We start from the raw sequence: 15,420 nt of genomic DNA, 5'->3' as shown, positions 1-15,420 counted from the left end.
TGGTTCCTTGCAGTTTCACTTGTGAATCCATGTTGACAGTTGCAATATGACATGTTAATAAGTCATATTTTTTCCTCTTCCTGGTTAGGCAGTGCTGAGCGACAACATTACCAATGACCGGTCTGCAGTGCCATTGGACAGGGAGGGAGGAATAGTGAGCGGGAGGGAGCACAGCACACCTTAGTGACAAAGTTACCCATTAACCAGCCTTTTCTGGGAACGGCTTGCTCAACCTTTGCACAACATTTCTCCATTTTACAGACAAAGCAAGAGAAAATGTATACGGTGGATGTTAAATGTGACAGTGGACACACAAGCAGGTGAAGCTACAGGTGAGCTTCGCAGACAGGTGACCAGGTAAGACATGGAAGAAATTAACAGCTGGGTTTTCTAAAAATAGAGAGTTTTGCCACTGTGTTAAAGATTGTGTGACACGGTTTACCTTGCCAACTAACAGTGTAATAATCAGCAAAAAGTTTGATAGAATGTGACTTTAAATAGGAGCAAATGCACAAAATTGTGTTAACGTAATACATTTGCAGCCATATGTATAGACTATTTAGGTTACAGTTTACAGAAAAGCCCCATAACCAATGTTTACATTTCAGTGTCGGAGTAGCCAAATCATTTTCTGCACCTGCTGATAGCTGAAAAGCATTTCTTATCAAGGTGCAGCACGTTCGTACACAAATTACATGTGTAATTTGTTGCTAATGCATAGATTTAGTATTTAAAAAACGATAGACATTTCCCTATATGTCATCCCTCTGCTAGCGAGAAATACTGACCCACATGTTGATGCTGGCCCATATCTGTTTTCACCCAAAACATTACTGCTCTTTTACATGCTCACTTTCATTCGATTACGATTGTTTGTTATTTTCTCAGCCTCTAAGCCGCACACATTTAAGTTTCCAGTGTGTATTTAATAAGGGATCCAGGTGCTAAATCTAATCTTTCATCAAATATCAGCTTGTGGTCATAATGCAGGTTATGTAATGTGTTGTCAGTGGGTTCAGTTTTGTACTCATTGTATCCCTGTTGACACTGCCATTATCCCAGGACTAACAGGCAAAAACCAAACATGACATCTGAGGGCACTCGTGCTCTTGTGACCTCGCTTCAATTAAACTAAGAGAGTGGGGGGAAAATATGCATTTGTCATTATTCAAAGGTGTAGTTTTCATATGTAAATACCTGTTGTTTTTTTTATCTCAAAGTCACAGACTTTGTGAGCTTGATTTACAGCGTGGGACTTAAACAATCATGCTCATAAACAAAGTGTCTGCCAGCTGTTTTCTTTCCACCACCATCAGACCTGACGCTTTATCCCTGACAAACAATAGCACAGCCTGACTCTTCCACGCATTTTCAAAGCAAGACAAAAAAATACAGAACTTGGCAATGGGTTAAGAAGGAAAGAGGGAGGCCTGCATGCTGCTCTGTGGATTGTTGGGGCGAGGGTCAGCTGAAGGACGGCTCTGTTATTATCTGTGAAGAATGAATACAGTATCTGTGATTATTGAGGAGAGAGAGAACGAGAGAGAAGTTTGCTTGGTCAAGGATGATTTATATGATGTGTCAGAAAGGCAAAGAGCACTTTGTGGTTAGCAGTTTTCCCAATAGCACTTTGAATATTGTTATTTAAAAAAAGAAAAAAGAACTGACTCAAGCTTTTTGTTACATAAGTTGGACATTAAAGCAGAAGTAAGCGATCCGGTCGTTTTGGCTAACTTCTTGTCAGCCGATGGAGTAAGCAGCCCCCGCCCTCGTCATGGATCTATTGGTCCTCGTCCCTACGTCACCACATTCACCCGCATCCCTTGGCTGCACACACAGCCCTTCATGCCGTTCTCTCTCCTCATTGGATAAAGGTTGTAGGATACAAGGAAGTATACAAGAAGTTTTCTCCTCCGCTTACAGCAGAGCAGAGTGACTGACAGACCCGTGTTTCGGACCAAACACTCCATGTAAGTGATTGCTGTCGGAAGATATAACTATTTAAGACTTATATTAACACAAATATTCCGCTTACTTCTGCTTTAAGTACTTTGCCACCTAAAGTGGCATGATCACATTTCAAACCACAAACTAGCTTAGAGTTAATTTATCTGTTCAAAGGAATCAAACTCCTGGAGCACAATATAAATTTGATGTTTAATTCAGTTTGATGACAGAACAAACATTTCACCCCCCTCTGGCCATCATTAGCATCTATTAACTGACGCTCCACTCACAATTTGGGGCACTGAAACAAAGAAACACTGACTCCTTGTTTTGAGAATGATATTCAAACACATGCAGAGACAGTCAGAGATGCAAATGTGGCCTCTTACACATGCATGTTCCCCACACACACACACAAATACAAACAAATCTACAGTAGCAGTGCAGTGCACAGCTGAGCTCACAAACACTGTTAGATCTGACACACAGTGTTTCTTGCTCCCGGGCTTCTCCTCCGTACCTCCCGATCCTGCACTGCTCTAGTGTGTGTATATTTTGTTGTGTGCTCCCTGCATGTGTGAGGACAGAACAGGAAGAGATAAAGGCAGCCCTGTTGGTTCGTTTACAGCCAACATTTCTGAAAAGAATAGCAGTGGAAGACGAAGGGGAAAGAGGCCTAATGGCTGGCACAAAGCAACCGGACTCCACTCACTCGCTGTGAAAAATCACCTCTGAGACAAAAGAAAAGAGACAGAGATTCAAAAATCTTAATCTCTAGGCTGAGAACGCAACATCCACATTTTTTCCGGGTCCCGAATATGTGAATGAGACACTAAATGAGTTTCACATGTTGTCAAGAGCCGGGAGCCACGATTTCAGAAATGTGGGATCAAACATAAACTTTTCTTTTCTTTTAACAGCCTTGTTTGGATTTTATTTGCTTAATTAGGCTATCCTACTGCACAATTTAAGCAAATAATGAGAAACACTGCTGAAAAACATGTGGATACTTTCAATGTCTACAATACAGATAACGTACAATAGCCTACAACTTTCATCATAATATAGGTCTGTAGATCAAAACAAACAGTCCAGTCACTGTTTTAGGCTGCATTAACATGTTGAACGACAGATTACATGTCCTAAAATGTAATTTGTTTCCTAGTTCATTAGACACATAGCCTACAAGTACCAGAATATGTCAATAGCCTACTCTTAATGTGGCACTGTTTATAGTGGTAGTAGGAGTAACAACAAAAACAACGCCTATACTTTCTATTCTACTATTATTTTCTGAAACTGGATAAACTTTCTGAACATAGTCCAATCTCTGAATTTACATTGCCATTAAACAATTTATTTTTTTCTAAAATTCAGGTTTCAGTTGGCTACCAGACAATTAATAGGTCAGTGACCAATTACGACGGACTGTTGGCGGTTTTTTACGGCGTTGCATTATAGGTCATCTAGCGTCAAGTCCGTCTGTCGTGATTAATTGAGAGTAAACCTGAATTAATCCGAGTTAAGGTGAGTTATCCGTCCAGTTTAAGCCTCAGGAGTCTCTTATTAATGCGTGCAAATAACTTCATAACGAGTAAAAACGTTTACAACGCGACTCTCGACGTCTGAACAACAGAAAAAAACAACCGCAAACGGTTTACGTCATAGAAAGTGAGGAAGAAGAGAAGCGACTCTCTTCATCACCTCAGTCAGCTGATCGGTGCGCAAGGTGAGCTGTGGACAGGTGCATAACCGTAACTCTGCCAGGTGGCTGCGTGGGGGTGGGTGCAGTTCAAATATTGTGTCAATTTCACATGAGAGAGTAGGTTATTTCAGGACACGGTGTTCACTTAATTAGTTTGTTATTAGCGAGGATCGCGTCTATATGCGCTATAAAGTAGGCTAAAGTTTAACTAGGTAGGCCTACTTCATCAGTTTCATTGGTTGTTTCCAATTAAGAGCCTGCTGCTTTCTGCTTCTTCAAGTTAGGCCTATTACTTATTTTGCAATGAGATAAGAGTTCAAGAGATGGTCAACCCAAAATCTATCAACAGGTTATATTTCATGTAGCTAGTTCATGTAGTTCATGTGGGGACACTTTCTCTGTCAGGTCAAGGAAATGCTCAAAATTTCACAGTTGATGAAAGTACATGAGCATCTGAATAGCTTTCTATTGCTGGATACAATATTCACATACGTTTAAATATTAACTTTGAAAAACAATCAGCCTCTTTAAAATGCCCTAATCTTATAAATGGACTAGAACATAGTAATATTTCCAAAACAACTAATATGCAGAACATGTCCCAACATGATAAATGCATAATTTTAAGAGCAATTGAAAGTGAGGCATGAGTTATGAGAAGAAAGAAATATCTACTTAATAAAACCGTGACCTGTAGCCTCAAGTTGGCATGTCAAACAACAGTTAGTATGTGGGAGGGGACTGCATGGATAAGAACTTATGTGACTGTGTTGTAAATACAGGCCATCAACCTGTTGGCTCATGCATGCAAATATCTGGCAAATTTGGAAATAGCTGTGCAGTGAGGTCCTCTCTCTTTCTAACAAAAGCTAGTATGGATGACAGGTTTATGTTTGCACAAGGAGCATCAATGTGCTTTTGATATTGTTGTGAAAATGGAGTTTGAGTACATGAGTTGGTGATACAGTAAGAAAGAGATCATAGAAATATGCACCAAACATTGATATACGCTTACTGTATATATATTTTTTTGTGGAAAGTCAAATGAGAAGCTCAACATCCCCCTGATGTCCATATCATAAATATAAAGCTAAAGCAATAGCAGCTAGAAATAGTTAAGAAAATCCATGTACCAGTGCCTCTACTGCTCACTAATTAAAACAGAGTATTTAATTTGTTCAATCTGTACAAAAATGTAAGTGTTCAAAAATGACAAATCACTGTTTCATGGAGGGTTATGTGTCTGTTCAGAAACTGCTCTTTGGCAGGGACCAGCTGCCTCACAGCCAGTAGCAGCTCCAGTCAGTTAGTGATTACTTTGGTTTTTGTATTGATCAAACAAATCAGAATTACATTCAGTGTTAATAAGTGATCGTGAGACGCTCTGCTGCTGTTATCTGTCAATAACACAGCCCCTGTTCCCTGCCTTGGATAAGATAAGATAACAAACTGTGGAAACAAACGAAGAAAAAGAAGAAGCTTATTTCTCAAAATACATAACTTTTCCTTTATGTGTGATGGCATTTCCCATTCCCTTTGTGTTACACGTTGGTAATGATTCATGGCAATTTAATTTAATTTGAAAAGCTTTTACGTTAACAAATAGAGTCTGGGAATCTTTCACCTACTGTCCCTTGAGAACCATTAAGCATGTGTTCTCTATTGTAGGAAACTGTGAAGCCCACAGTCAGATTCATGATACACACACGCACACAAATATTAGTGATTAGCCGCCAGTGTTTTGTGTAAGCTAGACCTGCGGAGGAAGGCCTTCCAGTGTGTGCCACTTCCTGTTTGCGACACACTTTTCCTGTTGTGGTCGATATCCTCCTGAGTTTCTGACAGCTCATACTCAATTACGACTTCTGGATTTAAAGGGGACCTGCTAGGCAGCAACTCCTCACTCTTCATAGATACTTCATAGATAGCATGTGAAATATTTAGGTCATTTGATCGTTCATGTTCTCTCTTTGTGTGGTTCACTTATGAAATATGCATTTACGAGAGTCCAAAAAGAATTCAAAGCCTCAGTGCACATGGGATGTGTGTGTGTGTGGGAGGGGGGGCATTGTGGTTTATTGGTGGAAGCTGATCTGTCTTCCTTTTTGCAAGATGTCGTTGTAGGCAAGTGTGTAAAAAGAAAAGAAAAATATATATCTTACTGATTTAATTTCCTATTTCTGTTTCCTACTTTCTCTAAAGCCTCATTTCACCGGAGCGAGAGGAGTCTGGCTCATATTCCCACGAGTGTACGGGATGATAATGCTGCTACCAGTCTTCACTTGCCTCTGAACCCAGGAGTCCCGTCACTCAACCTTGCCACCTAGTGGAGCGCTGAAGGTTAACCTCCCTCTTGGTCAACAGAAATCTTCCACACAACTACCTCCCTCATCTGGGGAGATGCCTGCTCTGCAACATATCCCACAGATGCCTTTTATTTCCAACCTGCTGAAAACAATATAACACCAACCAGCTTTTCTTTTCTTTTTTATTATCACCGAACATTTGAGGGTGGAGGCATTAAAACCGTCTTTCAAAAGTCTGCAGGCTCTTCCCTAGTAGGTCACAGAAGGTGTTCTTCATCTGGCATGCTGGTGGTAAAACTCCCGTCATCCATGGCTTCATGCTAGAGTTAATGGTGCCCTAAAGCAAAACACAGGTCTCATCCAACAAGAAGCAAATTGAGCCACACAGGAGAAGTCACTCTCACTCACTTCACTCACTCATTCTCAAAAGAGACTTCACAAACAAACAACGCCAGATGGATCCATCACCAAATGGCACACTAGTCTCCACAGCTTCCTCAACAACAACAACACAAAATGGTAAGAATTCAGTTTGTGCACCATTTGTTTATCACCAGGAATGTTTGCTTTTGAATCAGCTTCGACTCAGCTTGAGAGAGACACTGATGGATAGATTAAATGTTGGTTCCACCTGGTTTACTGTAGGTCGATGTTGAGCTGGTTTCAGGTTTTTAGGTGCTTCCCACAACCACAACAGACTGACTATTAAGCGGGGTGTGATTCATTTCCCTCTCTTACAGACACTGTGGCAAACAGACCAGACAATTTGCCCAACCACAACTGGGAGTTCTTGGTGGCCGTCCTGGTCTCAGCCATCTCTGTCTCCATCATTATCGCCCTCCTGGCTAAATGCCAGCTGATCCGGCGCTACCTGGCCAGCTACAGGCACACACGGCTGAGGGAGGCAGACAATGTCAGCCAGTGTGAGCAAGCATCAGGTTAGCTTCAATTACAATCTAGGAAATATATATCTTGGTGCAGTGGGGGAATTTCTGTTTCTGTACTTAACACTCAGTGTGAGTTTAATGCGCTGAGCGTCCGTTTAAAAGCTAAAACGTTTGCATTCAACTACCTGCAAGGTCATAAAAGCGGTGATATTCACTTGTATTGTATTTTCTGTGTCACTCAGGAAACATTCATTTTAAGCCTGGATTAAATAACAGAATGCAGGAAAAAAAACAGCAAATTAAAGTATATAATATAATGTATTTAGTGAGTGCTTAAAGCTTCTCTACAAAATAATTATACACTTCCTGCCCAGCATCAAACAACAGACAGACAAAGTTAGTGAGCAGCGACTGGTGAACACGGAGGAGCATGTAGCAAATCAATAACTCCCTTAGGATTTAGTGGAGACCAAGACAGAACTAAAAATGAGTGATTATTAGAAATAGAAACAACTCAAAATAAGTGCTAACGTTGCTACTGTATGTCTCAGATGAATGGGTAAAGAGGTGATGGACATAAGGGTGATGGTGTTATTTCTGCACCTGGTTGTGCTGCACCTAAATGGCCATATAAATAATAGCCAAAATAAAGAGCAAGAGTAACGTTATTAAAATAATAATCATTAAAAGCTTATTTTGAACCAAAAGAAACTGTCAAACTTTGTATGATCACACAAATCCATGTCGATGGAGGCCTGTGCATCAATGTGACACCACCAATTACAGCTTTCCATCTCCGGTGTCACTTTTTAGAGTGATGTAATTACCTTAAGTTGGTTGTTATCCATAATGCAGCACAACTCTTCTGTGTTTCCATCAGGGCCCCGAGGCCTGGAGATGGGGTATTCCATGCACGGCGGGTGGGAAACTCGTGCTGTCCCTCCTGTGACTGAGGAGGACGATGACGGCTTCATCGAGGACAACTACATCCCGGCCAGCGAGAGAGCGAGGGCTGAGAGAGCAGCGGAGAAGATGGAGGACACTGAGGAAGAGATGGATGAGATGGATGAGATTGAATTTAGCATCGCTTAGCAGGTGTGTGTGAGTGCGGGCACATCTGTTCGACTGAACCACCAATTCCACTCCCACCTTATCTTTTATTTCCTGTTTATTTGAGTGAGATTTTATGATGACAGTTACAAAACGTGCACTTTGTAAACACTGGGTTCAGGAAAAGTTTCAAATACCACTGAGTGCCTTTATTTTAAGGCGGCACAGGAGTGCATTATTATTATTTCAGTAGTGTTTCGTCTTTGGACACACAAAAGTCGCCATAAAAGAGAATTTCAGTTTAATCTCAGGACAGTTAATTAAAGTCAAACGGGTTGTGTCTTATAATTTCATCGTTTTTAAGTGATTATCAAAGAAATAAGGTTTTAAAAAGGAGAGAGTGGAAAAGAGATCAAAGAGATTTTTTTTTGTAAATATGGATATTAGACCTAGACTGATGTTAGGTGTTAATCAAAATTAAGTTTTTGTAGTTTTGCAGTTGTACAGTCTGCCTTGTTCTCAAGTCCACCCTCATTTCAATGCTTTGCTTACTGTTTATTGGGCTGTGGCATAGAGGTTACTGAAAAAAATGATAATAATAATATCAATCATCGAAGATTCCCCCTTACCCTCAAAATGAAACAACTGTGTTGAGATATTACATTTTGGAGATCGGCCAAGCCTAATGAACATTAACCAATGATCTTTGTTTATTGATAGCAGCCTGCAAGTCATGCAAAATGTCTCTGCATGATGCATGATGACACATAACTCAGCTGAATGTAAGCAGGAACATTTCACTTGGTACTGTTCTCTATAGTGTATATGCATGGGTGTTTAATATGGTTCAAAACCAATTTATGTTGTAATTAAAAAGCCTTTTCAACTTGAGTCTTTGAAAAACAATCTGAAAGGCAACAAAGCCGTGAAGGCACGCTTCACAGTTGCAGCCATTGTGATAAGAAAGCATCAGACACACAGTTTGCCTTACAAAGGAAAATAACCACAATGTATATATTAAGTTAATATACTTAAATAATGCTGTTACAGCAACACTTTTCAAAACATGCCATGGAAAGATTTGTATAGTAGGCTACATGCTGATCTACAGGAAATGGACAGCATTAGGTTAAAAGAGGCTGAGGCCTACTTGTAATTAGTTACTCTTTCCACTCATGGCTGCTATTTTAAGGATGTAGACTGGAAATGTGAATTTAGCACTTCCCTGTTGTAAAGTGTGTATGGTCAGTTAATTGTTAAAAGTTTGACCTCAATAAAAAATCCAGTTGCAAATGAAATGTGGTCTGTCTGTTTGGGTCTAGGCCTTTCTTAAACCCAAACAATGACTTTCACTTCACAGGAGCAGCCTATAGTTTCTCCAGCATTTTGGTCCTGTTTGCCTCATTGGCCACAACACGGACTCGCCACACTCACCTTTCTTTTTAAACTTTACAAACACTGGTATCAACAACTGTAATTAAGCTTGACACAGCGTCTCGAAAAGAGGCCTGGGGCGTTCCGGATCCTCCGAGACCATCCAGCTGATGAGAGCGGTCTGACAGGTCTGTGTGAAGCTGTCAGGCGAGGAGCTCCCACCCGGAAACACGACACGTCAAGTTCACGCAGACGAGCCGCAGGGAAACAGGAACTGCAACGATTCTGCCTTCAAAATAAAAGTCGAGAGTTTGACGTCCACCGCCATTGTGGGTGTGTCAGTTAGGCTACTGCAAATGAAAAGTAAAACTAACAAAACACCAGAGTGATTTTATTAATAGTTAGGCTACTCAACCTAAAGGAAATGTATTTATATTTATATCAAAGCATTGTGAGTTTATATGTCTGCATCTTGGTCTTTCCTTCAAAAGTCACTGTTAAAGAGACTTCCTGGTTAAAAAACAAGGGAGGAGATCAAAAACAAATTTTCATACTAAAAAGCTGATATTGTAGTGGAATTCCTAATAAATAAATAAATGCATCCTAATAAGATCAGAAGTCCTCAGATGTAGGCTATACAGTGATATAGAAAATCATTAAAAGTTTTAATTGTGTGTCATTTCATGGTAACGGTTTAACATATAAAAAAAAAAGATTAAAAAAACTAACTATTGTTTTTAGTAGGTAGAAGTTTAATATAGGAATAATGTAAGAAAATGATTAATTTAAAGCTTTGAGGAAAAAATGAAAAAACAGCAAAAACTAAAGTCATAAAAGAAAGAAGTTAATATTGAAAATAAAAATTCACATTGAAACAAACCATGTTACAAACACATGGGTTAAATTAATTTCCTACTAACTGCAATGGAGTAGAAGTAAAGACAAACAAACAAAAAAACTAGTTAGTAGGCTAGGGCTAACTGAAAACTATTTCTGGATTAAATAAACAGGAACATGATCAAAGCCCCAGCAGCTCAGCTCAGAGCCGGAAGTCGTGTTTCTATCATCACAACCAACTTGACACTCGAGTCCGGAAAACGCAGCGACTCGCACAGTGGAAACTCGACCGCTGAAGAGAGTGGAGGAGAGGAGGAAGGAGGAGGATGGGAGCGGGCATTACTGCACACAAGTGACCCATATCTCTCTATATAGACCCACATATACTACCCTGCCTACTTCTTGGACTTGTGTATCTCTCTCCACCGAGATGTCGGCGTCGGCGGTTTTTATCCTCGACCTGAAGGGAAAGGTAAGTTTGTGGCGACTTGTTGTTGGCGGTGAAGTTGACATCAGGGTGAATAAACGAGGCACCTGCTTCAAGGAAAGAGTGTCTCAGCTTGTGTAAATACCAGCAATGCCTCTGAATTTAGTTTCATTTTATTTCTATTGGTGCACTGAGGGAGCTGCATATCAAAAAGCAGATGGACTTGTATTTCCTGATAGAGGCCAGTTACTCACCTCTGTACTCGTATGTCCCTCTCTCTCTCTCACCCACATGTAAGAGAGCAGCCAGGAAGAGGCTCAACTTGCTCAACTCGTTTCACTGATGTTTCAGTGTGTACACACACAGAGGGCTTGTTCTTGTGCAGCCGTGCAGCCTTGTATCGCATGTGATGTGTCCTCTTTCAAAGTTTAAAAGTTTACTTTTACTAGCCCTGTTAGGTTATAGTAGCTATGTATGAAAAATGACTCCTCGGGTTTATTTAATATCATGTGGAAAATGTTCAAAGTCTTGAAGATGACTCACACTGAAAAGGTCTTTCAGAGCTAAAAACACATCTGAGATACTTCTATATCATTTGATATTGATTTATGTACCACAGGAACCCACCAGTTGTTGCCATTATTGATCAATCGAGTGAATAGGCTACTTTCTTCATTAATCAGTTAAAATCTCTATTTAAAATCCCATTATGATTTCCTATTGCCCATTGAGCTGTGTTCATATTGCATTTTTAATTTGACTAAATTAAAACCCACAAAAATGTTCATTTTGTGATTACAAAAGCATGTTAAAATCTTCATATTTGAGAAGCTGAAACCAACAATATTTAATAAAAATGACTCAAATTTTCCATAGATCAGATATATAATTGATTAATCCACCAATAGTTTCCGTTGAATTGAATATGTTTGGGTTTTTGACCGCTGATGAGCCAAAGCAAGCAGAACATGAAGATGTCACCATCTCTCTGCAGTGGTTGTATGGACAGAAAATCATTAATGAATAACACACAATGAAGACAAAATTTGTTTCTGTTCCTGTTCATGAAGACATTTCTTATTTTTAGGACATACTGTAGTATGGAATGAAAACAGGGAGGACATTGGATTTTTCCTTGCTTTTTATTCTCATAAAGTTTCACATCTAAACCTCACAGGGTTAATTTATTTGAGGGGGAAGAAAGGGAATTGCTGAAGAAGCCTTATATTCCTAACAATATATCCATCAGGGAGAAGGATCAGTCCCTGCATAGCCTACACGTCTGATTGTTCAGATTAAAGATTTTCTCTTCCTCCCTCCTCTCTCTCCTCTCTCTCTCTTTCTGCCCCGGGGCAAGTCAGTAACTCTTCACCTTCAGTCGTCTGTCTCCCTCTCTCCGTCCTGACCAGATGAGGTCCTCCTCCTCCTCTGTCCTCAATTATAGCTTGTGTATGCAGAAAAAGTGATAAAAATATACACAATTAAAATGCAGGCGAAGGGCGAATATATCCAAACTCACACCATAGATAAGAAATAATTGTATATAGTAGGCAGTATAGTATTGTACTGTAGACATCACCCGAACCCAGTCATCCGCACACAGACAGGTCACTCCAGTACTACACACTTTCACTTGAAAACACACAGCTATTACTGCAGACGCTGGTTTCCACCTCTGCCCTTTATCCCTGCACCCCCAGCCTCCTCCAGCCTCCCCCTCCCACCCCTTTCCACCCTTCTCTAAGTTGTAGCTCCTGGGCACCAGACTGCACGCTGCACGCTGCTGGCTGCTGCTGGCTGCTGCTGGGACCTGCTATGTAGACTGAAATGTCAGGCTATTGAAATCAGCGTGGTGTCATTTGTTCCCAGCGCTTCCCAATAGAATTTTAAATACGCGAACACGTTCAAGCAGAAGTTTTTGGGGTTGTCACAGGTAACAGGCAGCACATTCGTATCAGCAGCTCATCGCTTTGCCAGCACTTTGGTCCATTCAAACTTTTGGTATAGAGCTACATTTAATTTAAACAATTGGAGAAGTTGCCAATCACATCATGTTGTTATGAACACTCACACTCCTACATGACTTTTACCACAGAAAAGGTAACACATGTGTCACTGGGTAGTTGACATTAAATTTAGTACAGACGTACTACATCTTCCACCCATTCATTGTAATAACTTCCTCTTTCATACTTCTGCTTTGTCACATTAACTTACACTAGTTAATATATTCCTCATCTTCTTAAAATATATAGTTTGCCCTACTTAGTAACTTCTGTTATTTCTGTAAATCGTCTTTTATTATCACAGCATCGATCAATAATACAGTTAAAATTGAAAAAAACAAAACAAAACAAAAACATCAAGTGCTGCTACAAAATTTTGTGTTGATGCTCCTAAATATTTCAATAAGGAGCAGCAGTGGTACTGGTGGAAAAAAGTTACAGTCTGGAGCCCTGTCACTCTCTATTTATAGAGCTGTATTTATGTCTGCAGTTTCATTTGAGTATCTGAGTATACTGAGTGTGTGTAAATCTTCATAGCTTCCTCAAAAGTTCCCACAGTGGAGTAAGAGAGTATAGTTTCCACTTAGACAACGATGCAGCTGGTTTGTATTTTACACATTCAAAGATATCACAGCTCTACCGCTCTCACACAAAGTGATGATGATGATGAGTAAGTGTCTCAAATCTCAGTTTATGTGTCACTATACTGTGTGAACTATTGAGTGTGTGTTTCTCACTTATTTTGTGTGTATGGGACTCTTTATAACACAGTATACTGTACTTTCCGATTCAAAATGTCTCACTTTTCCACACTAATGCTGCTCATAATTTCGGATTCTCATCTGTTTGATCGTTGTAGTCTGTATTTAAGTAAAGGCTGCTGCAATTACAATGAGCCTCTAGCTGTTAAAAGAAGAAAAAAAGAGGCACTGTGATTGTGCACAATGTTAAATGGTTGCAATTGACGGACCAGCTCAGTGGCGTCTCTCTGCACTGACTCTTCACTGTGCTGTGATTTCACCTACAAGCGAGCCACTGTAAACTCCCAGCAGCCCAGCTATTGGTTTTCTTGTGAGCGATGATGATGATGATGATGATGAGCTTACACTTTAACGTGTGTGATGTGATTGTTTCTCAGACTGTTGACGGGTGATACAAACTGGCACTGGCTTTTCAGACCCTTGTCTCCTCCTGTTTGCTTCGCAGTGATACACTCCAGCGAGGCTTTTGTGGACGCCATTTGGCTTTAGAGGTCAGCAGCAGCAGCGAGTGGTTCCTATTGATTTCGCTCAGTCACTGATTGCCTTGTGTGTCCTAGTGACAAACTTTCCCCATGTCATGAAGTCCAAGCACAGCACTGGTTGTAATAGATTCTGTTGTTGTTGATGTTGTTTCCTTTGCAACTCAATCAAAACATCACAAACGGTGATTCTTCTAAATTAAACAACAGCAAAAAAAGCAAAAAACAGTTCAATATGGAAGCAGAGAATACCATTTTATGTAGAGTTTCACACTGCTTCTCCCCCATTCTTCATAATGCCATTTATATAAGTGTGTCTGTCTTAATTATATGCCTTACTTTCATCTGTTCACTTTCATTTATCCTCATCCTCATATTCTCATTATCTTTTAGACTTGTCTATTTTTATCTTCAGGACTTTGTGCTACTTCGTTACACGTGAATGTCACGTAGAATCAGGTTCAAGGGCCATAATGGAATATAATATATATTAGCTGTTATAATATTTGCTGTGTATATTTGCAGTTGAACTGGACTGTGTTTTTAACAGAGTGTGGTATTTTAAGTTGGAAGTAACACATTCACAGCAGACCTGGATTATTAAGTAGATGCACTTTGCTGTGGGGCATGAAATATGCTAACTGTTTGTGTGAGGTGTTCTGTTTGATGTCTTCTGCCTTTGCTGAATATACTATGCTATCTGATGTTTTCCTTTTTAATCAGAGTTTAACTGACACACGTACCGAGCATCACGACAAGACAATGATGCGTCGACTCTCTCTAATACCCTAAAGGTGAATCCTCCCCAGTTCTCAGCTGCTGAGTTGGCTGACTCCAGTGACTCTCCGGAACAAGTCGCTAAAAGAAACTCACATCAGTAGACTGACAATAAGGGAGTTAGTAGATGGTGCAGAATAGGAAGTAGAGCAGTTAAAAATCTGGTCGTGACCAATCGGTGACTGGACTGATTTCAGCCTAAAGGAATGGTGGGAGATAATGTTACTTGCTGATTCATTTATGTGTTGTCTTAACTTAATTTCTGCAGACTCAAAAGTTTTAAGTGTGTGTGACTGTGCATTGTACAGTAAGCAATGGATATACTGGCATTATATAAACAAGGCTTCTTTTTTTTAACCCTTCGTAGTGCACTGTTAGCCCTGAGTATAGGGGCAGTGTGGTTTGTGAATGAGTGCTTTGTAGTTGTGTACCAGTGGTCTGATTCTTAAAGGGTTATAACTAGAGTTTGTTCTTATACTGATACTAGAAAATGCCTCAGTTGCTGCCAAAAAATACAGCACTGGGTATCTGCAAACTCAAGTCTGTTTTATTATTAAACTTTCACACCCAGATAAAGCAGCAGTTTTCCCTGGAGGCGTCTTCTTTTGGGGGGCGGTGGCTGAACAGAAACGCCTTGAGGGTGTTTTATCAAATATGGCACAAAGTTTTTGTTTAGAGACAACGATTAAGGTTTCCTGGACCAAGGTCAAAGGTCACTGTGACCCTAACAAAAATATATGTCAGGAGGATTTCATACACTTACACAGTACTACTGCACTGGCTGGTGGATGCACATGTGTGAGGAAGTAACTCTTGTTTTGTCATTTTAGTTTACAAAATGTCAGATGAAAAACCTAAATCTTG

General features: G+C 40.1%; 2 protein-coding genes across 2 annotated transcripts in view; both read left to right on the top strand.

Moving 5' to 3' along the window:
• The first annotated feature begins 223 nt into the window (after window positions 1-223).
• On the top strand, window positions 224-8,786 carry cUnh1orf210 (chromosome Un C1orf210 homolog). Its single transcript, XM_083969840.1, has 4 exons — window positions 224-357; window positions 5,855-6,477; window positions 6,699-6,896; window positions 7,726-8,786. The coding sequence occupies exons 2-4, from the start codon at window positions 6,414-6,416 to the stop codon at window positions 7,935-7,937; spliced, it is 474 nt and encodes a 157-aa protein (XP_083825966.1). The 5' UTR covers window positions 224-357; window positions 5,855-6,413; the 3' UTR covers window positions 7,938-8,786.
• Window positions 8,787-10,454: 1,668 nt separating this feature from the next.
• The window catches only part of ap1m3 (adaptor related protein complex 1 subunit mu 3), a 30,707-nt gene continuing 25,741 nt past the window's right edge, over window positions 10,455-15,420 (top strand). The window contains exon 1 of the mRNA XM_083969722.1: window positions 10,455-10,578. Coding sequence (XP_083825848.1) covers window positions 10,537-10,578 — 42 coding nt within the window. The 5' untranslated portion in view covers window positions 10,455-10,536. The remainder of the gene's footprint in view (window positions 10,579-15,420) is intronic.

This window comes from Trachurus trachurus, assembly GCF_905171665.1.
Source record: "Trachurus trachurus genome assembly, chromosome: 4".
Classification (NCBI taxonomy): Eukaryota; Metazoa; Chordata; class Actinopteri; order Carangiformes; family Carangidae; genus Trachurus; species Trachurus trachurus.
The sequence above is the reverse complement of the archived record's forward strand: the minus strand, read 5'-3'. Positions and strand labels throughout refer to the sequence as shown.